Source organism: Haemaphysalis longicornis, unplaced genomic scaffold (genome assembly GCF_048455015.1).
Source record: "Haemaphysalis longicornis isolate Haplotype H1 unplaced genomic scaffold, Haemaphysalis longicornis Haplotype H1 scaffold_308, whole genome shotgun sequence".
NCBI lineage: Eukaryota > Metazoa > Arthropoda > Arachnida > Ixodida > Ixodidae > Haemaphysalis > Haemaphysalis longicornis.
Window position 1 is genome coordinate 222,724 of NW_027526339.1, and position 27,164 is coordinate 249,887.

The following is a 27,164-nucleotide window of genomic DNA, read 5'->3' on the forward strand; positions in this document are numbered from 1 at the left end:
GCGTTGGCTGTGGCCACTAGAAGTAATGTGCCTAACAAGAAGCAATGTGCCTAACATGCATCCACGTCTGTGCGAGGGCAGAAATGCGCTTGTGATAGAGCGCGTAACCTTCATCCCACCGTAAAACACAGAAAGGTCGAGTGGAAAAGTCTGCATCAACAACTTATAAAGCTCGCCCGGGAGTTAAGAAACGGTGAGATATCATCGGCAGAAATTTGAGTGCACCACGACTCATTGCACAATTTGATGTCAGTTTAGGGAAGTTTGTTTGGTTCTATTCAAAGCGAAAGTTTTAGTTATAAGCACCTCTATCTTATAAAAAGAGCGTAAGAAGTGGGGTACAAAAAAGATACCACAACGATTTCTCAAAATCCCGGCGCAGTTGTTAGTTGGAAGCCTAAACTAAGGTGTACAGGGCAGTGGGATCAGGAGGCTCGGCGCAGTGGGCGAGTGCTACGACGGGAAACGGGTTGAAGCGAATTGGGCGTCAACACTAATCTAGCAAAGAATCAAAATCGCTGTGCTAGGGCACATTCTGCAGCCTGTACCGGAATGATCGCCAGTCGGTTCTTTCTGTCGTGTACCGTCGGTACACCTACATGTACCTGCCTGTCTCTATCATCAGATCCTCTCCCTTTCAATCTCGCTTTCCGTCATCCTCGTACTTACATGCGGCAGATGTGACGTGGGTCAGCAGAAATCTTTCAAGAAGAGCTTTCACTCCAGATGAACCACAGTATCAGCCCAGTGGTTCAGTAGAATTGCGCATTACAATGAAGCAACAACAAATGAATGTGCGCCATAAACTATAGAAACGTGCAGCTCGTTGAGTGTAATGTGCTCGTTGCACTTCTGTGAGCGTAATGTGTACGTTCATTGTGTGTTCATTGAGGAAGGTAAAAGCGGTCTTTTCGAGTTGAGTTCATTTAGCAGCGCTGTTCGGGCGCCCAGTCGTTGTTTCGGCGCACGTTGAAGCCGTACCTTTCTTCTTTGATTTCAGCTACTTCTATGGGTTCACTGTTATCCAGAAGCGGTAATGTATTTCCCATTCAATCCTTCGCAAATATTTGCACTGATTAGGTAACTTATTAGGCAGAATTCTACCTTTCTTGCTTTATTTTTACCTACCTTACAAATTTTGCCTAGTATCATACAACATGGCTCTTCGTACAAATACGCCCACGCGAGGTCACCCTGATAATTAATTGCTTAGATGCCATCTTGCAAGCCTTGAAGAAAGAATTGCAGCTCATGTTATTTGGGAAATAATAACCGCCCACGTGGAGCAACATGTTGTGGAGCATGAAATGCTACTACGCAACGCTGAATCGTTTAATTACCGCTAGTAGTTTTTAAAACGTGTTTTAGGATGCAACGCAAGTGTTTTTACGAGCATACATGTCACCTCCGTTTGTTATGAGGCCAGAGCGACCAGAGAATGTGTCTCCAAGTAGTTAGTTAAACCGCTAAATAATGCCGCTTCCTGGCGTCCATTTCTCTTGGGAAGGTCGTCCCAAATCTAATACGTAGGCTACACGAGCGTTTGAAAGGACATTCGAGCCACATGGCCCTTGAAATTTCAAATGTCATTCAAAATGGAAGACGTTCCAGCGAACTATATACGGAGCAATTCTTTTAAAAGTTCCCGAGTCCATTTTCAATGTTCTTGTGTCGCTACTGGTGCCCAGTTTCCCACTGGAAACTTGACGAAAAATTTAATTTTAGTGTTAAAGTTGCTCAGAAAACGCCATTTTGAATGATAAACTGGATTTTAATTATTCATATGGGTGAGTTCCTGTACTAAAGAGAATGGGCAATGTGGATTCAATGTGTCGTTTCTTTTTCGTTTTCACACCGTCGTTGTCGAGTATAAAGTTACCTGGCAAACTGAGGGGAAAAAGAGAAAAACAAGTGGAGCATACCATTAAGAAAATGCAGTTTGAAGACTAGGTTTTACACACAAATAATTATTTTTCAAATGCGGCACGCCGAGTCTGCGCCACAGAGCAAGGGCAATCGCAATTCAAAGGCCTATGAGAACCTCAGAGGTCGGTTGGGTTTCTCCTGTTGCAGAAATGGCATATCAACCTTTGAAGAACGCCGTGCAGCAGCTCGAAGGTGGCGTCTGAGTCAAACGACATTCTGTTCAAACGCCTTCGAAACACCAGTGTAGCCAGGGTATAATACCTTTGTCATTGCCAACACGCACAGCACTGAGCTGATGAGCTGTCGCGCAGCATACTCCGCAGATAGTATGCCCCGCAAATTATAATTTCAATGTCCGAGACGCTATCACGGGACTTGTCGTATAGCGCATACCATCAGCTCGAAGAATTATGATGTATCTCGAACTGCTGCCTCCGAGTGTGCCTGCATCTCTCGGCGTCCAAGTCTGTGGTTCTGTTTGCCGAAACCGTAAAATAATGTACATTGAGGCTTGTAACTTTCATGGCGATGATAGCGTGTGTCTTCCTTGGTATGGTAAGATTGCATTACTACTCATTAAGAACGCGACGGCGATGTGTTAATTCTTACTTTCTTCTTATCTGCCTCGATGCAGACATTTTCTCGCAGCTGAGCGCATCACTTACGGGTACGTTGTTTTATACCCTGTGGCTTGATCGTAGCGTGAAAACAGCGAGGGAAACAGGCTCACTACTTAACTAATATACTGTGGTAATTATTTATTACATCAACTACCATGATGTGGTACAACATGATGAGAGCAATTTGACGAAGACAGGCGCCTCTTGACAGCGACAACCAGCACCGGCTAGATGTTATGAATAAAATATTTCAGGAGGATAGTTTGCATACGTCTCCCTGGGCAATTGAAAAGTTTGACACCATATTTCATCGCCCGAAGAGTTCTTAAATTAGAATAGTGTGGCAGCTGGAGGCTAGGAAGAGAGCAGGAGTGTTATGCTTCGTGTCGGAGGTCTCAGTAATTGTTGTGAAATTCGAGATCTCTTCGGCTGATCTGTGCGAAACAGGTTAAAAGTGAAAGAGAGAAGCAAAACGTTTATTGCCGCAAGAGTTCAAAAACGGCGTGCTGCAGCACGCATTTCTAAAGCCAGTCTCTAGCTGTTAACTAATTTTGATCTTAACGAAGAGAAAGCAGTACAGTTACGTGAAAGGAGAGTCTGCAGAGCTGTCTCTGCTTAACATAGTTGGAAAAAAAAATGTAGAAAGCTCACACTAACGTGTAAGACTCGAAGGTAGCGAAGCTGTACGCAACCTTCCCGACCATGACGATTAAGCCAATGATTCAAGCCGATTTGGTTCTTTTTCGCTGCCGCAATGACCTTTACTCCATCGCTGTTGCGATAAGTGCGAGTTCCCTCATTTTTTTTGGAAGTGATAATCATTGGACATCACTTTGGAGGGGCGTACGCTATGATGTGTCTTTCTCGTTGCGAGCAAGTGCTGCCACGATTAGTGCGAACGTTCAAGTTGTTCTTTTAGATGCGACTGCATCTCATTCACTCGCCTTGTCCCTCCATACGGCGTTGTTGTTGTCCGTCCATACCCCTCCCCCATTCTCCTCACCGCTCGAGCTGTGCTCTCCGCCGCTCACCCCCTCTCCTCTCCGATAGCGAACACTCTCTCGCGAGGGGCATTGGATTGGATTCGATTGGCTTGGGTTGGCTTGGCTTGGATTGAATTGGATTGGATTTGGATTGCATTGGATTAAAGTGGATTGTGTTGCGTCATAGCCGCGCCACGTTGCTTCATAGCCGCGGCAGGGGTTTCACGGCACGTTTCACGTGATGGGAGAATCAACCTAACGGAAACAACAACGGAACCCCCTATGCGTCGCATATACACAGGGGTTCCCGAGAGGGGAGGTGGGAGAAATTTTTTTTCTTTTGCTAATCTTGGCAAATCTTCCAAAGTGGGTATGCTTCGCTTGCAAACGTGCGTCGAGGACGTGGGATGGTCTTCGCGAGGCACGTACACACGAGCGCTATATGTATACGCATTTTTTTTTACTGCCGGGTGCTCGCCGCAATCTTGGCCAGTCTTTCTAAGTGGGTATGCTTGGCTTGACAAACATGCGCCGGGGACGATGGGCGGTCGTCGCGAGGCACGCACACACGATCGCTCGGCAGTTTTTTGGTTTTGTTAACTGCCGAGCGGTCGTGGCAAGGCCTGCCGTCACGTGCACGCGCTCACGTGCGCGTGCTCAGAAATTTTTAGGGGCACGAAAACGAAAAATTACGATTTGGGAAACAGCTTCGCTGTCAATAAAATTGACTGCAATGAAATGTTTGTGGCGATCGGGATTATACTTTTGGTACACATTGTATGTAAATGATTTAAACGCATATTCATAATTTCGCTGTTACGCGCACCACCTCTCCCCGATTTAAATATTCTGATTTTCATTGCACCTGTGCGGTGCCCCTTTTGCGGTCACCTTAGGCCATCCCGCTTATTTGGTACTTTTACGAATGATGGCAACAGAGAATGGAACTCAGCTACTTGAATCCCATTGACTTGGCCTTCGTCTTTTTGACCCCAGCGGCGACCGTTTTTATTCCCCCGAGCAGCCTCTGTTTGGACACCTCTGACTCCACGCTCTAGTGGCGTAATTTGATTTGATTGATGGTGGGGTTAAACGCGCCGACGCAGCACAGGCAGTGAGGCGGGCAGTAGTGAAGGGCTCCGGTTAATTTTGAACACCTGGGATCTTTAATGTCCGTCGAAACCTCAGCACATGGGCGTTTCAAGCAAAGCTTTCTAGCTCTACCACCCAACAGCCCTTTCGTGGCGTGCGGGGCAACAAACTGCCAACGTTGCGTAGGTGGCGGCAGAGGGGAGGGGGGGGGGGGGGTGGCAGCGGAGGGTTTTATTCACGGAGATTACTGTAGAAGGCGCCGCGTATTTCCTCAGCGTTCCCCACGCGGAAGAGGCTGCTCGTCGGAGGCGGCGTCAACGGTATGGCTTTGTCGTCTGCTTTAGCGACGGTTGTTTTGGGCTTGTGCGGCGAAGCTTCACGTCGTTTGGCCGCTTCCATCGCACGGATTGCTTAACTTGTTCGACAGCGCCTCCAGGGTAACCCGCACCCGACGAAATTAAATGGTCGTACGTCAAACATACGTTAATGATTGGTTTGCAGGGCGGGAAAACAAAATCTACAAACCACATGTCCGGCCACTAGAGAAACGCTACCTTTTGCGCACTGCATGCCACGAATGGACTCAGGTTTCTAAATTAGTGAATACCAATTCGGTTGTGTTTTAAGAGTTATTACAAAAGGCGAAAGTACCAACTGGTTCTTATAAATGCGATTATAAAAGTTCCCTCAGCTTTCTCGCAATTCTCAAACTTACTAAACTAACTAGTTTCAATCGGTATAAAGGGGAATCAGTAAGCTCACATGCCGGATTGTTTCGGTGTCTGCGCTTGTGTCGCGTGGTGGTGTAACCCCAAGCTAGCACATCAGGATGGCTAGGTTCCGCTGTCTCACCCTTAGAAAGACGCTCCTCTCCGTTTTCTTTCTCCCGACTGACGGCCGGGCTGCAGCGGCGGCGTCCGCCGCTCTAGCCCGGCCGTGGCCGACGCTGCTGCTGCGTTTGGGACTACGCCCCGCGAATTCCAGGTAACGGATGGCAGAACCTCTGGTTTGACTCTTAGAGCCACGTGTGAGAATTCAAGTGACGTCGCATGGGCAACTGTTGTGGTTATCGTTTAAAGCTTTGCTTTCCAATCCCCTTCACAGCGTGGATTGGCGCCAATTCTTTTCCTTATCGCCTCCATCAGAAAAGCGGCTGCCGCGGCCGGGAATCAAACCCGCGTCCTTGTGCTCGGTAGCACAAGTGACGTAATCTGGTTGTTCGCTTTTGATGAATTCCAATTCTGCGACAGCCATACTTTTTTGCGTAAACATCTGTGTTGAGGAATAACTGTCGGGTTTATTAGTATGAGCAGAGGTATTTTGGGGGTGGAAAGTGCCGTGCACTTCTCACTTCAACCAACTGAACTGTTCCAATAACCGAGGTGTATAGTATGTTTCCGAAACGATAGGTCAGAGCAGCCATGGGAAAAGGTTTTTTGTTCCTGTTAGCCGTGTGATTTCCGTTAAAAATTGCATTGAAACTTGAGGGAGAATCTCAGAGCATGAGCTCACATTCTACACCTGAAGCTGACAGAGGTAAAACGTTGCGTGCACGCAAGTATTTTGAGTTTGCGACCGTTGACTTTTGACCGAATAGGAATTGTAAATAGATTATTGTTTAGTCTCCCGCGAGACCACTTAAGCCTTGCGTATGCATGCAACAGCTTGAATTGAGACACACTGGAGGGTGTGCATAGGTCCTGGATGAACTGCAGCCCTTGGAGAGATGACCTCAAAGTCCTTGGGAATGCTGATTGTCCCTCTTTCAATCTATCGGCGATATACAGACAGCAGCCCCGATGCACCGGGAGATTGATCTTCCCTGGTGAACGTTTTGGTGGAAAATTGAACGAACGAGCGTGTTTTCCATTTCGGAGCTTGTTTTCCTTTCCATATCACTAACAGACCTCTTATTGTTCACGTAGATGTAGCTTAACCAATTAAAACACGCGTGTCATTTGAATTTTCAGGGGAGTCAAAAGGATGGTAAGTACAGGCGACGGGATCAGAGTAGAGATGCTCTGTTTGTTTCAACTTCAGCTCTGTCACGCACAAGGCGCCTGGCAACTTTCGCTAACGTTTCAAAAGCCGTTATCCTTCCGTCGATTAGGTAACTGTCTCCTACTATGCCTATACAAATTACACTATTGATTAACAAAAGAGTAACTAAGCATATCATCAAATAGCTAATGTCACTCAGCTTACTACCATAACAAAGTACTTCGTTACACACTGCAGAAAAATTAGCAGCTGCGTGTTATAGGCAACGTGCTTACCGTCTCCCCCAACGTGGAGCCGCCAAGTTTTGGTGGTAGTATGCACAATGTTGAAATGTTGATGCAAACGTATGTATTAAAAATATGCCAAGAATGTCATAGGTCAGTTTTCAGATCATCGAAAAAATGTTACAGCCTTGTCACTGGAGCCGATTCTCTAATTTAAAGTGACACTTCAACGGAAAGAACGTAAATGGCACATATGTATGGTGACCTTGAAGGAGAAGGATTAATAGCGTATGATCACGCTGAAAAATTCTGAACACCTCTCGTCTAGTTCCTCTTCATGATGATCATCTCCCTCTGCGCAATAATCCACGGGACTCGAGTACACTTAAGGATCATGAAAAATCTTTCCTCAATTAGTTCTGGTAGTGCGCCCTGCGCGCGTCAACACATTATATCTGGAAAATCTTGCCAGCTAAGGCCGGGGTGAGGGTGTCCCCTTCGCATGCCATCCAGAGGTGAGTCTTGGATGGTACACTAATATGCCGGTCGATAACTCAGTTGTGCTTCCCAAGCTATTAGCAGTACGAGGCATTGGGAAGCCAAGGACACATTTTTTGCCCGCCAGTAGCTGATGTCCCGGACGTTGTACTCGTAGCTGGTTTTATTTGGGTAGATTCACAGATATATTCGCGTGCCTGGTTTATCTGACCTGACGAACACATGTTACTCGGTGACAGCTTGATAGAGCTTCCTTGATTTCATTGAGTGGTGGGGTAGTACCAAGATCGATTATTTTGACGACGCCCACTCGACCGGGAACCCTACCAGGTTTCTCGGGCGGGTGTTAGAATCGCGAAGTGCTTGTGCGCTGTGGTTAGAAGCACTGATGTCGGAGATCGGAGGCTGAGGTGCCCCAGAAATATTCGCTGTTTTTTAAGCCTTTTTCAATTGCTTGATTCACAACGAAGCAAATAAGGAACACGGTTCCCAACAATACTTCTGTGCTGCTCTTCTCTTTGGGGCGTAAATGAAAATTGGAAATTTCAAGCGGGATTTTATTTTTATCCGTAAGCCCGAGGTTCTGTACCTCCCACAGGTGGTATTGCGGAGCTCGTGGTACGTACGTGTATTAGATGCGAACCATCTCATGCTCGGGGCTGTGTCCCTCCTCCCCTCGTTGTCGTTGTCCGCCGTCCGCACTCTACTGCGCATGCGCGTCTCTTCAGCCCCGTCAGCGTTTGGGCTGACGTCAGCGCAGTCCACTATGAAAAGAAATAGTTATGCGGTGCCCGGTTTTGATCCCACGACACTCTGGCCGCAATGGGAGTTACATGGCGCTCTTCCCACTGCGCTACAAACCGAGACGGGATCATGTGCTACGAACGCGCCTTATGTCCTTCACTCATTCAAACTACGCCAAGAAGCTACTGATACAACGAAGGCACGCGAAGCTGAACGTAAACGGAAACGACGGAGTGAAAACTAATGGGAACTTCAGTCGACCCCATGGCTGCTTCGCATACTACTCAGGGTTCCCCTACGGGAAGATGGTGTAATTTTTATTATGGCGAAAGCTTGATATTTCAATTTTTGTGGAATGTGTCAGGTACAAACAGTACTTGTGAGGGACACAGAATTGAGAAAATGGGAGCGCGATACATGAGCCGGGGATCGCGAGCCAGGAAAAGGAAACACCAGCATCGAAAGAGTGTCGTAAGGGGCTCTAATAAAGGCGACCAAGCGCTCGCCCAGAAATGTAAGCAGCATGTACGGTAGGAGGGTGAGGTGAGCTGAGGGATTTATTGAAATAGAAACTGTAAAAGAAGAGGACTGGGGATAGTTTGAACTCATTTGGGACGTCACCAGCATACAACCAGTAGGGTAGATGGCCGCTGCAAGTAAAATACAAGCCGCCTGAAGAGGGGAAGGTACCGCTAGGGATGAACAGGAGTCTTGCGGTGGTCGTGAGCGAGCGTAACGAGCCTCAACGGATGCTGCCCAAAAGCTGTTCAAGTCGCGACAAACGCATCGGCAAACTAAAAATTCTGGAGCATATCAACAGAATGTAAAACTAGGCTCTCGCCTTAACATTTTAGAGAGTTCTAAACATGCCGATCATTTTTTACTTATTTCTGCTCTGCAAAGACGTTGCAGGTTCTCGCAGGAAATGCATATATACAGCGCTCATGTCACAGTCCCGGGAGCCGTACAAAAATTCTGAAAAAGCGTATAGGCCAGGATCGGAGTCATACACATAATCGATATGCGTTTACACGTTCGACAAACGAACACCAGAAATATTTAGAGTATGGTACAGGTATGAATACTGACGGGAGTTAATAATTAAGATAAGCGTACTAAATTTATGCACTTGACGTACCAGTACAGCGTACAGCGTACCCGTGCACTTGGCACCAGAGGTCGGCGGAGTCATGAGTCCGCGCACTCATACTCATTTAGACTCAAACTCACTCGTGAGTTTGAGTTTGAGTGAGGGCGAGGTTAGTGTAGCATGTTGAGTTTGAGCTTGAGTGAGTTTGAGCCCGACTGAGTTTGAGTACGCCTGAGACCGAGTGAGTTCTGAGTCCATTTTGAGTTTTGAGTACATTTTGAGTTTGAGCACATTTTGAGTTTTGAGTACATTTTAGTACTGAGTACATTTTGAGTTTTGAGTACATTTTGAGTACTGAGTACATTTGAGTTTGAGTACATTTTGAGTTTTGAGTACCTTTTGAGTTTGAGTACATTTTGAGTACTGAGTGCATTTTGAGTTTGAGTACATTTTGAATTTTGAGTACATTTTGAGTTTGAGTACAATTTGAGTACTGAGTACATTTTGAGTTTTGGTACATTTTGAGTTTTGAGTACATTTTGAGTACTGAGTACATTTTGAGTTTGAGTACATTTTGAGTTTTGAGTCCGAGTGAGTTCTGAGTTTTGCGGTAACTGTGAGTTTGAGTTTAAGTGAGCGCAGGTCTGCTGATCAGCATTGAGTCTGAGTTTGAGTGAGTGGTCATCCCCAAAAAAAAATTGCGAGTGAGTTAGAGTGAGCCGTGCCAAATTTGCCGAGGTATGCTTGGCACTATGAGGATCCTTGGTAAAAGACGCTTACGTTGTACACAAAAACTTCTTTGGTTATGCCTCACCGCTTTTCTTTATTAACAAAACTTTACATCTCTGTTATGCGCAGTTTGCATCCAGGCAGTTTTAAAAAGGTAGCAAACATTTGCAGTATATAGTAACGGTATTACCCAGACTGTTTGATGTTGATACTGGCAAAAATAATTAAAACATACTAGAAGCAGTCAAGGTCAAGTCGGTATTCGATTAGCTTTGAGGGGTCCTACAGTCTTGTTAGCCTTATTTTAACAACGAACGTCTATGTTAGTGCCTATAGGTTAAACTGGAGAATAATGAGTGAGAACATGAAGTTTAAACTTGGTATCTTCGGTTCTTACGCCGCAATAGGCCTGCTAGTTTGAACATGTCATCCTTTACTAGCTCAGCGTATGGAAACAAGCATATCTGAGTGAGGTGAAGTGTGGCGTATCAAGCTCTGTGATAAATCGGGAACGGCACCTGATTTCCTCCCCCTGCACCCTCGCAGGCAAATCCCCATGAGGTTCGTCTTGTCTTGCTTCACCGTGGTGACGTTGTTAATGGTGGTTGCTGTGGCTCTTTTCCTCCTCACACGTAAGTGGGAAAGACGTCCACGCATTGTGTTTGCGGGTATATTTTTGCGATCCGAGTCACAATGCTCTGCTAAGGCGTCGTTATGGTTCGCTCGCAGATCTACCAAGTACCATGCGAATTATTACGTTGCACTTCGATCCGGGTTTTTAAAAATATCTGCAATGGCAGTAACATTGCTTTAAGGAAATGATCGACGGCTTTGCCGGTAATATTGGTGAAATGGGGCACCGCGACTGGCTGCAACAAAGTGCCTTTAACGCTCAGTCACTGAATCTTCTGGCTATAAACGGCATGGCGTGAAACCTTTACGCACTACTATTCGGAAACAGTTTATACACAGCCATAGTACTGTTTGGAAAAAGGTCAATGATACTTTCTGCGATAGGACCCTGGAGCTCATAAAATGCAATATTGGGCCCCTTATGCGAGCTAGCAAGCAAGCAAGATGGAATTGCTAGCGTCTGGCGCAAAGCCTTTAGACGTCCTTGGTTATGCACGCACGCTTATGTGAGCTATGTGTCCATGTACACGGAGCAGATACTTTCATTAAGCAGCCTATTGCTTCGAGTGTGACCAGAAACAATAGGAACGATTGTACCCATATCTCAAAATATATGCGCACCCAGTTTCCTTTTGTAGAGAATTGGGGGCTGGTGTGCGGTGAAGTATACAGACCTCTTGAATCATTTGGCTGTTCACAAGAAAATTACTAATTCCACGTTAGCGCACCTATTTCGAAGCGCGTTCAATGTTTACTTTTGCTGTTGAAGGAACAAAGGGCGGAGGGTAAAAATTGCCTGGCAGTGTGGGGCACGTTATGGCTGACGTGAAAGCACAGTGTGAAGTGCGTGCTTCAGTAACGGCTGTTGACAAAAAAATTCTAACGCACATATTCCATAACATCACATGTAATTTGTGTGAGCGTGCCCTGAGCGATTGATGAAACGGCAAATTTTCAAACTTGTAAAATGTGTGTTCTTTGTCTTTACTTCCCTCTGCATTTCGGACACGTTATGGATGCTGTTCAGGAGAAGTTCACACGGCCTGCGTTAAATGTGGTCTTTGAAAAAATACTTACATGACTGCTTTGCTTTAAGGCACTACGCCGCATGTGTTACAAAAGAAGTTGATTGATTGCCTGCTGTCGAGAAAAAACTGCTGGTGCCAACAAGCTTCGACTTGCAGGGGCTGGTGGTCATGCTTATAGACTAAGTGCAATACATTTCGACAGACTTGCTGAGTTGAGGAGTACCATTTCTCGCTCCTGAATACTGAGGTCCTCAATTAAGCCTCCAGCTGAATCAGCTATGTGTTATTGGTGAAATTCGTTCTGAAGGTATTGATGCACGCACGCGCACGTGCAGAGAAATCAAGATATAATGTGGGCGCTGCTTCAGTCTTTCCCTTAGCGGCTGAAGTCTTCTACAAAGACCGGCGGGAGTTCTTGACAGCCCTAAACTCACTTTACGTTTTACCGCCTCTTTCGGCCAGTGACTTCTTACTACGTTCAATGTCACACGTTTTATACACAGTTGTGCGGGTCCTTTTCCTTTGTGAGACTAAAGACGAGAACCCCTGTGGATGGAAAATTGGTCGCACACTAAACATTCGCGGGAATTTTGAATCAATCCCTAGTGCTCCGTGGTTGCCCGCTAAAAACCCAGTTGGGTCTTAAATGCCAACACATCCTATAGGCACGGGAGGTATGAGCTGTATCTTAGGGCGCGAGGGAAGAAAATGGACTACATATATTGTTGTTTTAATTGAGAATAAAATCTCTGGCCCAGGCAGTATAATTTCCGCGTTATGTTTAATAGAGCGAATATTTTTTTGACGGGTTGCCAATGTCCAGAAAAGAACAAAAAATTCCTTTAGTTGTTTTGCCGGTAGAATAAAAATTATGCTAACCCGTTGCACGTCATTCCTGCCGGTTCATTCACACGTCCATTGGTGAACAACTTCTAAATAGTATGCGAAAGGGGGTGATCAGTAATTTCAGGGGTCACTTAGAGACTACTACTTCGAGGTCCTTAGGCGTTCAGTATGGATTCCTGGTTGTTTGGGAGGAATGCAGGGATAATTTCTGCCTTCTTTCTTTACCTCACTGACACTAGCCTCTGATTTACATTGCAGGTGTCGACAGAGATGTTGTAGCTGCAGGTGAGTAACATATGCCATATTATAAGCCAGCAGTCGATTACTGTGGGTCAACAATTTATGAATCTTGCTGCTTTAGTGTACCTTTTGCCGTTCTTGTCATTTTTTCCGCCCTCTTTCTTAAGCACTGTCCCTCTTGTTGCCGTTGTTGGTCCGAATCATTGGAAAAGCTATGATTACTCATGAAATATTACATTGTACTTTTGCTGCGACAGGAGAAGCGCAAAAATTACTTTGTTGCGTCCTGCAATAGGCATCTTTCTGTAAGCCCCATTTAGCAGTTAAACGTTTAATATTCTGATGTTTTATTCATTTGATTCTAGTAATCTTTTCTTACTTGTATTCCGACTTCAGACACTTCAATTTTAGATAGCCCAGACCCGAGCAGTTTCTGCGCTACAGGCCTAATGGCCCCTCTGTTATTTTGAACCCGCCATGGTGGCTTAGTGGCTAAGGCCACGAGTACGGATTTCTGGGCTAGTTGGTGATGCTTTGACGAAAAATTCATAGCGCATAAAAACAAGGACAGAGAAGAGGAGAGACAACAACACGGAGCGCACTTTCAACTAACTTTATTTGGAAGTCACGTACAAATATATACCCCCCCCACTTATCGCATCCCCCTCCCCTCTAACGCCCACGAGTTGCAGCCTTGCCAAGGAATTCTGACTCCTTATCAGACAGATTTAGAGACGCCACGCTCACACACGTGGAGCCAGCCCTAAGAATCATTTCTGCCTCCATAATCTCGCGTACAAGCTGTTCCCTATGCCTGGCTCGGACAACGCAAGATTCGAACAGTGGCACGCAGCCGCAGTCATGACAATGAACCGACAGATGGCCATCCCGGTGGTTGCTAACATTTAATCTATGCTCCCTTAAACTATCGTTAAGGCAACGTCCGGTCTGGCCGATATACTGTCTCCCGCATGACAGCGGCACCTCGTACACAACTCCCACCGCGCATTCCACAAAGGGCGTGCGATGCTGTTTTCCACACAACACCGGCCCTTTGCGGTACGGGTTAGTCATACTGCACAGTCGATTCATTTTGTTAGGAGCAGATAGTACCACTCTCACATTTATCCGACCGGCTATCTTCTTGAGACGGTGCGATGTGTTGTGCAAGTACGGAATTACGGCTACTTTTTTCTTTTCTGTATTCTCCGACAGGCACTTTTCAACGTTTAAGTTCTTGAGAGAACCCTCAGCTACAGAAACAAGAACAGCCGCAGGGTACCCAGCTGCTAAGGTGGTTAAGTGGCTAAGGCGTTGTGCTGCTGAGTCCAAGGACGCTGGTTGGACTCCTTCCGTGAGGCGGCCGCTTTTCTGATGGACGCGAAAAGCAAGAAACGTCCGTGTGTGGAGATTCTGGGCCACGTCAAATATCTCCAGGTGGTCAAAATTAATCCGTAGCTCTCCACTAGGGTGCGCCTCATATCCCAGATGGAGCTTCGGTGCGTTAAACTCCACAATCAATCAATCTTTGTTATTTTGAGCCCGGATATCCGACATCTATAGTTTTAAATGCCCTTTCTGCCTATAACGGAATTATGCAGCTTCGGCGTTGGCCGTGTTGCCTGCTCAAAGAACATAGCCTGGGCGAAGTTTTCTGCGTTTTCCTTGAAGGGTTTACAACAGGGCCTTAGTTTTGGTTAACCAGCTTAACCAGCTTAACCCAGAAGCTGGTTAAGGTATACGTGACGGTGAATATCTTGCTCCTGGAGGAAATTTTTCGTACGTGCTCATGGCCCAAAGCTTTGGATATAGCAACTATTCGCACTTTCCAGCGAATATAGGTGGCGCGACGGGGTATCCAAAATGGAGGACGGGAAGATGATCGGGTCGTCGCGTAAGCGCGCGCGTCTGGTGGAAAAAGCCGATCCGGGCCCATTAGTGTCTTTTCAGACCATCTTTTCCCGTGCCGATGAGACTACGAAGGTGCTTTGTCAAAGGCGAAGCAGTTTATAACGCCAGTCACACAGTGTTTTGCGGCATCAGGGAGGCCACCGATGACATGCATCGATGAATTACCTGCAACCGAATGGCGTCACCAGCCAACCGCACTGCGTGAATGTTTGTTGGCACTGCAGCTTCTATAAAGGATGTTACACTTCTATCCATGCTCGTAAAATGGTTTAAGCACACTTTAGTAATATTTAGCAGGCGTCAAGCAGAGCTCGGTAGACGCAACTGAGCACAGCGTTTTGTTATTGCTACTTGCGAAATTGTGTCGGATTAAGTGCGAATAATGCGAGTAAATTATAATTTTGTGGGGTGTTTTTCCAACAGCGTTCATGCAGGTTACAGATAATAATAAAAATACCGAAACTAAATATCAAACGCTGATACCTCTGCGGCAGGGCCTGTTGCATCAGCTGTGCTGTGCTTTCTGCGCGCTGTCGAAAAAGACGATGCCGCAATAACAAGTTTATTTCTTTATTACAAATACATACATCACCCATTCCAAAGGGGGGGGGGGGGGGGGGGGTTGAGAAAGAAAAAAAAAGCAGCAAGTTCAAAAAAGTAATCACACATAATGCTAGAAAGAGTACGAAGCACAAACAAACCAACAAAGCACAAAATGCAACTGGAATGCAGCATTTATTAAAAGAAACCAGAACGTTAATAAAAGAACGATGACGTTCTCCTGTTGGTTCTTGGCTTCACTTTCTTCTCGTGCGTGCGCACAAGAATGTTATGTGGAGGCACGGCGCCTTTCATCAACCGTGGTTTCAGCGGCTGCAAACCATCTATTAATAAACGACACACTCAACTTGCACGAAAAACACACCACCAATAACGAGAGAGCGAACTAAACTTATGGATATTGCTCCAGAGGAAGTCAGCTTTCGTGAAGTGACTACTGCAAACCCCATTGTGTTGCTGACACCTTTTCCACTGCGGAGCATAGTTATCCAAATCTTTCTGGCTTTTTTATCTCTAGGAAAGGTATGAACGCTGGCTTTTCCCGGCACTGAGTGATTTCTATACTGCGGTACACAGCACATTCGATTGCTTTTTGGTTTTGCGTTCTCAATCGCCACGTTTCCGAACGCTCCGGCTGCCTTCGCCCGGGACGCCGATCATCTACATACAGCTTCGGAAAAAAGGCGCGCGGCGGCGCCACCGTTGCTGGAAAGTGCGAATAGCATATAAAGTTATTGCTAATTTCTCTCATCAGACTTGCGCGATAATGCACGCAAAAACAACTATTCATGTTGACTGGACCCTTCATATCGCTTCGTATGCAGTGCTGGTAGTATCAGTCCCACATCTACGTAGCCAACGTAGTGTACTCACAGTATTAGAGTAGAACCCCGCTGATACGTTTTTCACGGGACCGCGGAAAAAAAAAAAAAAAACGTACCAACCAGGAAACGCCAGAGCCGAGAAACGGGAAAATGAAAGAAATAAGCGTGTGCAGAATTTTATTTCATTACCGGCGCTCGAAAAAATCGTGCAGCGTTGCTTGGCGTATTTTGTCACGTCCGAGCAGCACAAGGCGCTTCTCAAGCACCTGCAGCGCCATGTGGGTCTCGGCATCGTCACTCCGCGCGTACCTTCTTAATAAATCCAGTGCCGGTATCCTCAAACCAGTATCTCAATCCAGTATCCTCAATAAATCCAGAAAGCGAAAGCGCTTTCCGCTTTCTTGATGCCATCCTGTGTTAAACGAGTAAAAGGAAGCACTTGGCAGACGCACGCTTCCACGGCCGGCGCGACAGGTACACAAAGAAAAACATATGCGAGAAGTTCGCAAAAAGCACACGAGTTGCACTGGTTGGCGATGGCGATGGCGATTGACGATGACGATGACAACAATGACGATGACAATGAGTCTAAGCCAAGAAAACAGGCAGGTGACAACCGAAAACAAGTCCCCGGCGACATTTGCGGCTAAGCCTATAGCCAAGCCAGGCCAAGCAGCGGAAAAAGCCAACATGGCCGCTCTCCATGGCCAGCTCCGACCGCCAATTCGCAACGTAACACGCGGGAACGGTCCCACCCTACAAAACAGACCCATTCCGACGGTGAACGCTATCAAAATATTAGGCCTCAGAATACAAGAAAACGGCTCAAACACCGAGGTGGTCAACGTCCTGGAGAGAAACGTAAACCAGACCATCAGGCTCATATCCAGGGTAACCAATCGACACCACGGCCTCAAAGAAAGCAATATAATAAGACTCATACAAGCATATATAATATCAAGAATTGCGTACACGACTCCCTTCCTGAAATTGAAAACAGAAGAAAAGACCAAGCTAAACAGCCTGATTAAAAGAGCGTACAAAAGGGCCATAGGAATACCGATCAGCACCTCAAATGAGAAGCTGGAGGCCCTTGGACTACACAATACGCTGGATGAGATAATCGAAGCCCAACAACTAGCACAGCACGAGAGACTCTCAAGAAGCAAAACAGGCAGATACATCCTAGACAAACTAAATATCAGAACCAGAACACAGCAGGAGGGACCCAAACAAGAAATGGACACAAGAATCAGAGAAACGTTCATCATAACCAGCATACCAAGGAACATGCATCCAAATTACAACCAAGAAAGAAGACAGGAGAGAGCGAAGGCTCTCCACAAGAAATATGGTGAACTAGAAGGTACCCTATACACAGATACGGCCTTACAAAAAGGACCTAAAAGAAAATCTATGCTATGTGTAGTCGTGGACAATGCGGGATCTATTGTGACAGCCTGCACGGTTATGACCAAATACCCGCAGATCGGAGAGGAGGCGGCAATAGCCCTCGCCATGGCTACCGGAAAGGCAAAAAGAATAATTAGTGATTCGAAGACAGCAATCCTAAACTTCTCACGAGGCTACATCTCGACAACAGCATACAGTATTATTAAAGACATAAAACGAGACCCTGAAGCCAAAACCGCACTAATATGGACTCCAGCGCACTCCGGAAATCCTGGCAATGAAGTCGCACATGAGGCTGCTCGAGATCTAGTCTACCGAGCCCCCCAACCCCCTGCGGACACACTGCCAGATGAAACAGCGGATGACAGAGACCCACTCACAACATATAGAGAAATCTTGTACCACTACAGATGCAACAGGAAAAAGTACCCAGAGGCACACGGCAATCTGAATAGATCCCAGGCCATCGCCTGGCGACAAATACAGACAGGAACTTTCCCCAACCCACTTCTGTATAGCTACTACTACCCCGGGACAGTCAGCGACCTTTGCAAAGCATGCGGCCAAAGGGCAGACCTCCAACACATAATATGGGCATGCAGAGAAAAGCAAAAACACACACAAAGAATAAACATCTTTAATGAGGAGCAATGGGAGACGGCGCTGCTCAGCTCCGAAGAACTACTACAGCAACTACTGATCCAAGAAGCTGAAGAAACCGCCAGGGGTCAAGGACTCCTGGCCGACGACTGAAAAGAAGGGCAGGGAAATCCCCCTCCTTCCCCTTCTGGCTTTCTGGAAAAAAAAAATAAAGTTGTTTCTCTCTCTCTCTACACTTGCGACGTAACGGCGGGGTTCTCAATACATTGGATTCAATGGGGGTTATGCCGGGACCGGCCAAAAACAACGTAACAGCCAGGAAAACGCAGCACCCGGGAACGTAACAGCGGGGTTCCACTGTATAATGACGAAATTTTTTCCCGTGTGTTGCGTTTTGTCTTTCGCGTTACGTAAGGACGAATATATTTCACGTATACACCCAAAACGCCTGGATGGTGTTTGTTAAAAAAAGTGACGTCATCATCGGAGTAGCACAAGTAACAAACCCGAAAATGATCCGTCGTTCTCCCAGTAACACGCAGTGTTAGAGGAGTCATGCCGAAAAGAAAAGTTAAAAACCAGGAACACTTTCCGCTACGTATCTACTCCTCGTTGACCGCAATACAGTTTCTAGGTAGGACGTTTTGTTTTTTATTTTGAATCTCCACTAAGAAATGGCCGCGGCTGGGCTTCATAAAAGCGCTCCGAAAAGACCAACGCGACTGAATATGCGAATTTTGGAAATGACGAGCTCCGGTATGCGATGAAAGTAAAAATATCACGCACACGATTCTTACGACGACGATAGTTGAACGCGAAGCTTTCTTGGGAGGTATTCTTTGATTGGCTGAGTTTATAGTTTCGCAGACGGTCCAAACTTTCACTCCTTGAGTTATTAGTTTTACTCGCACGCATTCGGACTTTTGCAAAGCATGGCGTTCAAGAATCATCACCGTACGCGGAGGATTGCATGATTTTTCTAACTTTCCCCGTCCATGCACCCCTCTGCGAACAAAAAACTCATTCTGCCGTGCATGATGGGAATGGCGCAATCGGATAGACGTCGGCTTCAGAACTTCAGGGACCCCGGTTTGATTCCGACCACGGGAAGCGTTTTTTTTAACCACGATAGTCTTTCTTGGGCTACTTAAACCCAGAAATTTTGGTCTGTCTGTATGTCTGTCTGTCTGTCAGTCCGTCTGTCTGCCTGTGACTCGATTCAGCCACCCGGCCAAAGTAAAACATTGCCTGCGCAATAGTCTTATATAGTCACAGCTAAATGTGCCCGTCTGAGTCCGGTGTAATGTTCATACTTGTCAACATTGTTGAAGAACAACAAGACATTACGCATATATAAGACAACAAATTAATACAGAAGTGATATTTGCAGCGTTCCTTTATAAAAAATCGTACATATTTGATTTTGGCGAGGTTAAATACCTCATCAACTGAAGAAAAAAATACCACTCCGCCGTCACCTGCTGTCGCCCGCGCCATATAGCTTCTGGCGGCATTTGAAGAAATCAAGTGGCAAGAGTTACGAAAGGTTCCACTAGATAGGTTCCACGTTCTGCTTGGAACGCACGTGGACTAGGGGAACGCGGTTCTATAAACGTTTAAGTAGGGCGCCTCGATTCACACGCGTCTTCGCCCTACGGCAGCGTTAGCATCGAGACACCCGGTTTGGAGCAGTGGAACGCGGGAAATTTAAAACGATTTAAGCAAACCTTTGGCGTCTTTACCTTGGGAGGAGCGCAACGCAACAGGAACAACATGAGAGGTGAGCGGGAAAGCGAAGGGAGGCATTTACTTGGCAAAAGTCGATAAAGACTATCGTCTTTTGACGACATTTGCAACGAAAGGAGCAGATACGCGTCCAATTTTTTTTCTTTCACTTCGGCTACAATCATCATCGTAAGAGAAATTTGGCTTTTCTACAATGCGTTTTCGACACCAGATACGCAGTCAGTGTGCTATCGAAAGCTGCGCTTTAAAAATAAACCTGCTCTGGGACTTTAGCGAAAGGTGTGTATTTGTGTTGTTGTCCCTAAGCAGATTCTATTGTTTGCTTTAACATCGTCATACACCAACTTGACACATTGGGTCACGCTGATTTCTGGCTCTGGAGCATTAACGCCCAGCCCACTGGCGACAGTTTCGTAGTGTGTATGCGTCAGTGTTAATTTAAAGCTGCCAATGTGTATTCAGCCGAGCATTTCGTGGTGCCCGATCATGCGAGTCTGACTGCCAAAACTCTCACGCATGCTTTTAAGGCGTCGGCACCACCTTAAGGAGCACTGAGGTCCCCACTGAAGCCGAAATCAGCACTCCGGATGTGCCGTCGTCGACAATGGAAGAGTACTTCGATCCTGGCCCTACTCCCCCGCTGAAGCTCAGAGCGCCGCACAAGATGGCCCCCGGCAGTCACTCCCGTGGGCACTCGGAGTTGACAGAGGGAACAAACGTCACCCGGCCTGCGTGAACCTTTTTGGTTCGGGGAAAAAACAACATCCGATTTTGTGTGAACCCGCTGAAAATTTTCCGCTTCCGGCTTAGATATTTATAAATTACTTTAAAGTTAATAGCCCATGCACATATGTCTGATAGCGGTGTTTAAAGCCTATTTATTTCTGTGACTCAAGGAGTCCTTCAAGGGACCCTGCACACCTTCGATAAATGCTTTCACTCTTTGCTTCGCACCTGGAAGCACTGCGAAAGCTATACTTATCGCCAACACGAAGCGGCACTGCGTGATTTGCTCATCGCACCAGATACGTTTTCTGTTTCCGCTTTGTTTTTGTGGCTTTATTTTTAAAGTTGCCATCGGAAAGCATTCATTGCTGCAACTGAAGGTAAACCGGCCAACAGCCGCTACATGGCCTTAGTGACGGAATTCGAGCGGTCGAAGAAAGTCGAGACCGGGAAAGAGAGAGAAATCTCTTGAGCGAGTTTCCAAGTTATGTGTTCGGTATTGAGCAGTTATTTTTGGCTGAGTTTATTTGTGACCCCTTAATCTAAGTACTGGGTGTGTTGGGTGACTGCATTCTGCAAGCATTTAAGATTTCATAGAAAGTGTTGCAGGGTCCCTTTAAGCAAAACATGCGTTTGTGATGGTGACTCCGACATAACGTCTCCAGAGAATACCTGTTTTCTCACATGTGCTTGATGTTTACTCGTAATTTTTTGCTGTTTCGTCCCACTGGGACGTACAAATATTTAAGGCTAATTCTCGTTTACAAATCGAAAAACAATCAAATATGACGACATGTGATGCGGGCGTTCCTGGCGCACAACTGCACTCTTCAAAGAGATTGGTCATTATCTCGCTTCTCGACTCAAATGAAATGATGTCGTTACTGCCTTTATTAGGAGTAAACTTATCATACGGGTGTTCTCATTTTAGAAGCCTCGTGTTGTCGCTAGCTGCTACAGCCCTTTTAACCAACCCAAGATTGTTGTCCAGACTGGAAATGGATGGAACGCTCCCCATGGATTCAATGGAGAATTTTGTCTAGATTGTTTTTTACACTAGTACAAAATTTGGTGCATGGTAAACTTTTCGCTACATAATTGATGCAGGGGAGTACGGGGTCTGATGTGTTAAGTGCGGATTTACTGGGTTAGGGTGTAGTATTCGTTCGCAACCGCATAATTAAGGACTCGTGAGCTTTTGGTAGAGATGTGTTGCCCGAGGGGTAAACCCTGTATACAGTCTATTAATAGATTTTTTCTTCGTCGTTCAGCAGTGAGAACGCAAACTCCATCCCTTGTGGTTCTCAGCCAGGTCAGCCTTCGGGCTGCATTAAGGGCGGTGTTATTGCCCTGTCTGTTGAGTAGACGTCGAAAGAGGCTGTTCAGGTCATGCCTAGATATTTTTACGTGAAGGTGGTGCCGACATTCCCGTTGCAAATACCTTATAATTTTATATAATTTTATCTTTTCTGTCTGCGGGGTATGTCCGCTTATGCTTGGGCAATGGTCATACTAGGCGAGGCAATGTTGATTAAGTTGAAAGTTGCGGTTGTGACGACGGTCCCCATGGCTACCCTTCTGGCGGTATACCGCCACAGCATAGACTACCGGACCCCAATTGCCGTTGTCTCTTGCGAGGGCGCGCACCCTTGCCTCTGTTTTTCATGCATGGTGGACTGGGTGCATGTTCCATGGTATAAGTCCTACAATGAGCACTCCTGTATTGTGTTTGTTAGGGAGACGTCATTTGTAGCCTGTCAAAAGGCTTTTCCCAGCGAAAGTCAACCCTAACATTTGGCGTTGGTTCGAGAGATGAGCCTCGGCAACATCAGCCATTGTGGTGCGAATACCCAGTTTTGGGCGTTGTTCATTCCAGGTGCTTAGGGAAGCCCAGGGGCCTTCTTGTATGCCTTGCTGAATAAAGCATCCTTTTGGGTGTTTTCACTTTTGCCAAAGGTAGTGTACGGGAGACTATAATAGAGGCGGGATTTAACAGGATATCTTCAAAAATAGCGCGAAAATTATATAAGAAAGAGGAGGAAAACGCGACCAGTATCACAAAAGCCTGGCCGAGCCAAAGTGTGGCTACCTCTTCATGCCCCAGCATTTTTCGGCACTTTGTTAGTCTATGGGTAGCTTGATAAGCTGCAGCTGGGTCGGCTAAAATATACCGTGCTTCTCCAGCCCCCACATAAGAACATGCCTAGAGCGTTGATGTGGTGGATGGCCTCATGGTGACGCCGTCTATTAGAATCTCGATGTTTAAAGAATGTTTTCCTTCTGGTTTGTTTACGCAATATGGGATGCTTTGTTTTTTGCACCAACGGAGGTCACAGCTCTTGGCATACTCATTGCGTCTGCAGCCGCAAATTGGAAGCCCTCCTGTAATTCTCCCACAGAGCCCTTGCGGTCGGCAACCTTTTGTAGTCAACATACAGGACATGGTGCAGATCTGGTATGGCCCCTAGTTAACCGGTGGATCAACGACGACTATGGCGGGAGGGCAGTCAGTACTTGTGGCGTACCACGTCCCCCATATCCATGGGGTCAGAAACTATGTCACCCATGTTTGGAATGGCTTTCCGTCCTCTTAAGTAACCCCAGACGTGGTTGTCTGCTCGGTATTCAAAGCCTGGACTGTTGAGATTGGCATGATGGTGATATTTTCAAAGGATCTCTTCAAGTAGACAGCAAGTGTGACTTTTTCGTGTGGCTGTCAGCGCACGTCATAATTATCTTTCTTTAGCTGCAACCTATTGTTTTGAAGATACGGCCTAAAGCCAAGGATCTTAGATGACTGTTGTCTAGTGCTATTTAGGTACTGCAGCAACCTCGTTAAAGTGATATTCCTCGCGAGGTTTTCGACACCCATGAAGTCAGAGGTAGGGGGCGGATGTTCCGAGTGCCCGGTGCCTTGCCTGGCATTCGCATTAAACGCACTGCCGTTGTACTTATTTCCCCTGGGCGAGTGCCGCACTTTAAGCAGATGCTCATGTACGCGGTGAAGTGAAGCCAAAGCCTCTTTGGTCATCTCGGCTCGTCCCGGTGTGGTGATGCGTATGACATTTGCTAGTGTAGTTCATCATAGGCAGTCAGGATGATGATGGCAGATATTTGGCTTGCAATTTTTTTATTACGCCTGAGCGCGTCCTGAGAAATGGATGCAGGCCTGTCCCCTCGCCTCTGGTTTTTGACGAAGCTATCACGAATCTCAGCTGTCCCAGTGTCTTGGAGGTGTTGGGTGTCCTCTTTTGTCCACGTGGAGCGAGAGACAAGTTTTCCGGACTCAGTTGTGCTGCGAATTTATCAATTCCCCAGCGTGTACTGATATGCGGATTTTCATCTTTGTGTTATGGAGCTGCCTGCTCCATCTGCTTCTCATCCATTTCCCTCTTTTGAGGAACAGGTAGTTCTAGTGCGGTACATCAAAAATGCACTACCGCAGAGTTCAGTAGTCCATGGAGGCGACCTGTGGTCGGGAAGTCTGAACTGCTCATGGTTTTTGTTGTGATGTGTATTTAGTTCATGTTTGTGCCACAGGTTGCACACACTGTTAACGTTACCAGTTTCCAGAGTCATTATTTGTAACAGCGTGGTGATAAATGATGTGTGGCAATAATAAGGGCTCTTTTTTGTGGGTACAAGGTGGCGTCTGCGTCCCTCTCTTAAGGTGGTGACTCGGCGTTGGTCGGATGTAACAGTTTCCAAAAAATTATTTTCTCCCTGTATCCTTCCACTGGGGAAGCATCCTTGTGTCGACGCTAGGCACTTCGGTGGTGGTCTTTACTCCCGGACGCTCCAGGCCCTACCAGAAATGTTACCAAACTGCGAAATCTTGCATTGAGTTAGCCAAAAGAAGTGTAATAAAAATTCAGTCGCCGCCCCTCTCCTGAAAAAGTGCATCTCAGGCGAAGCTGTGGGGTGTGCGCAGCTTTAGTGTGTTAGAGTAGCGATAGTAACAATCACCTGTGGTCAGTGTGGCACATATAGAAATGTTCGGACGCGACTTTGGAGGCATCCGTGCCCAGCCCTATATCCAAATACGATGTGTACTGCATTGAAGTAACTGTAGCGCGTGTGTCCAAAGTTGCCTCAGATGAAGCTTGTCGACAGCCAGACCAGCTTGACGCGTTCCCATTAGGAACAAAGGCACCGACGGAAACCGCTGGGGTTTCATCTCCTCCTCCAATCCATACAATGTGCTTTTCCACGGAGTTCGCAATAAATGATTTGTACTGCTATTTGTAGTGTGCTGGTGTTTGGACCGGAAGAAAACGAAACATAGCGGGAAAGGCTTCGGCCAATAAACGTTACCAAGAATGTGCTGCTCGTTGGGTACGTCACCCAACGTGCGTTTGGGAATTCACGCGAAGTGTATAAGAAACTGAACGCAACCGTTGTCCATTCGCCACTGGAGGGTAGGTGCTGCTAATAACGCTCATACCTAGGACGACAAATCCCGGGTGTAAGCGTAGGCCAATACACCTTCTGAGGTTATGTCTATGGACCATGAGAGCATTAGTGGTAGGTAGCCCTTGCGTTGATCTGAAGAACGTGCCAAGCAACAAAATACATTGTACGTCAATACTGCGGACATGCCTGCTGATGTCTCACTCGTCAAAGCGTAACCTTAAGCTAAATCATGTGTATGCATGCGTATGTGCATTCCTACAACGGCGCGCATGCCTAGAGCACGCGCGCCTTGCGCATGCGCTAGGAGTTATACAAAATAAAGGAAGCTCAAACCTGGTGTCAGGGTATCTCTTCCTTCCTCTGTGTCTTCCGCCACCGACGTTGGCGATGAGATCGGCGGAAGAGACGTAGGAGAGGTGAGATCGTCCAACGCCGAATTAGAGCTTTCTTCAATTTTATTTTTAAAAAGTTTCCAGTGATGTGCTTCACCAATACAACTCAACCAACCACTGTTCATGAATCATGCATTTGTTTAACCTTAGCAAAGAATATCTCTTCGAAGTAATAAAGGGTGTGGTTGAGTGCTTTTAACTGTCCCTCGTTTCACTCTGTTGAGCCACCTGTGTGAATTCAAGCGACGTCGCATGGGTAAATGTTGTGGGTGTCGTTTACAGCTTAGCTTTTCAACCACCTTAACAGGGTGGATTGGTGCTTTATTTCTCTTAATTTAATTCCTACTTTTTTTCTTTCTCTCCAGCATTACTTCCTTAGTGCCTTTATTCCCACCACCCCATACCCGCAGAGTAGCATGTACGCGACAACATGCTGGCATACCTGTGTTTTGCTATAATAAAGACCCTTTTCTTCTTCTATGTCTTGGTGTCGCTCTCTCTCTATCTATCTATCTCTCTCGGGTGCTACCACAAGTTCGACGAAGTATGTAAACCGGTATTTTAATTCCTTGATTTCTGCAGTCATGTCGCTACGCGAAGTTCTGGAATGCGTTCCCTCGAGAAAAAGTTTATTGCAATATGTTGTTGATTGCTATAAGGCCCGGTAAGAAAGAAAGCGCTGTTCATAAAGTGGTTTACGCATCACAAAGCTTGCACAAACATGCATATATAGCCCTAGGTGACGTGTTACCTGCCAATCATGAGGTCGCTGTAAGGTAACACAGCTCAGAACTCCTTGCAGTACCGGCATGTTTACTGTTGCATGCCGGATCCAAGACAAGCCAACTGAAACAGCAGCAGCATGGGCTCCGCAAAAAATCCTCAGACTCACTGGTTCCTACCTATCTCAACATCTCCCGGAAGTCTTCCCGGACATGGAGAGGCCCCACTCATGAAAGCTGGCTGCCTAGTCGGTCCCCAACCTTCATTGACCTCCTCCTGCCACGCACGAACTGAGTTAATGCTGAGTGCAATGGCGCTCAGATCCTGCTTCGCCGCCACGCCGGATGGCGACACACGTCACCGCGGAGGGTACGAAAGCGACGGATTCACCACAGTACGCCCGTATCAACGCTTCGGATACGGCTACGGACGTCGCAACCGTTGAAGGTGAAATCCTGCCACCGGAAGAATATCAATACGACGCTGGGGGCTCACATGTCATCGCCACCGTAGTGGTCGTGCCCTTCAACGGTTAGGCCTAACCAAGACTTCCTCACCCGCCAGAACGATCACGATTGACGGCACGCAAACACGCCAAGCTCGAGATAAGCAACGAGGACGGAATAAACCGCGTTGACCTCGCCTACCCAATGAGGACATCAAAACCGTCATTCGACGTTTTGATGGCATCAATATAGCCGAGGTGAGGGATGCTCAACTCCGAGACAGCGTATCATGCGCTACAGCCATTTTACCAACGCAAGCCGTGGAAGACATTCCCCGCTCCAATGCTCAACAGAACATCATTGACATAAGCTCGCCTACTGTAGAACGGGCGGAAAGTATAGCAGAGTGCGGGAACTTTGGTTCGGTGACCAAAGCTCTGCAGCCACCACGTACACGGCTACCCCCTGAGGAAACGACCAAAGGGGATATTCGCAACATGCCCGCTTACGATATGGCGAATATATTACCTGCAGCTTGATCTACAAGAAAAACGCTACCATTCTCCAGGCCCGCCGAATGGGCAAGACTTACTTCGTTGTCATTCTTGAAAGGGATCGAGCTCCCTTCTTCGTGTACTACAGTCGAACGGAATATTGCTGCTTCTTTCATATGAAGACACATGAAGTTTTTGAGGCGTGCGGTGGTGTGGGCCACCACACCAACGTTTGCCCACATCCCAATCAATCTAACTCTA

General features: G+C 46.7%; 1 protein-coding gene across 1 annotated transcript; it reads left to right on the forward strand.

Moving 5' to 3' along the window:
• Nucleotides 1-10,457: 10,457 nt before the first annotated feature.
• On the forward strand, nt 10,458-21,386 carry LOC144177779 (uncharacterized). The gene is made up of 3 exons (XM_077705350.1): nt 10,458-10,539; nt 12,673-12,699; nt 20,237-21,386. The coding sequence occupies exons 1-3, from the start codon at nt 10,464-10,466 to the stop codon at nt 20,443-20,445; spliced, it is 312 nt and encodes a 103-aa protein (XP_077561476.1). The 5' UTR covers nt 10,458-10,463; the 3' UTR covers nt 20,446-21,386.
• Nucleotides 21,387-27,164: the final 5,778 nt, after the last annotated feature.

What these genes read in the sequence shown, in the direction of transcription:
- LOC144177779 (XM_077705350.1), top strand. Translation starts at nt 10,464, where the DNA reads ATGAGGTTCGTCTTGTCTTGCTTCACCGTGGTGACGTTGTTAATGGTG. An exon ending in GGCTCTTTTCCTCCTCACAC is followed by an intron (nt 10,540 to 12,672) that starts GTAAGTGGGAAA and finishes TTTACATTGCAG; the next exon opens with GTGTCGACAGAGATGTTGTA. An exon ending in CAGAGATGTTGTAGCTGCAG is followed by an intron (nt 12,700 to 20,236) that starts GTGAGTAACATA and finishes CATGCTTTTAAG; the next exon opens with GCGTCGGCACCACCTTAAGG.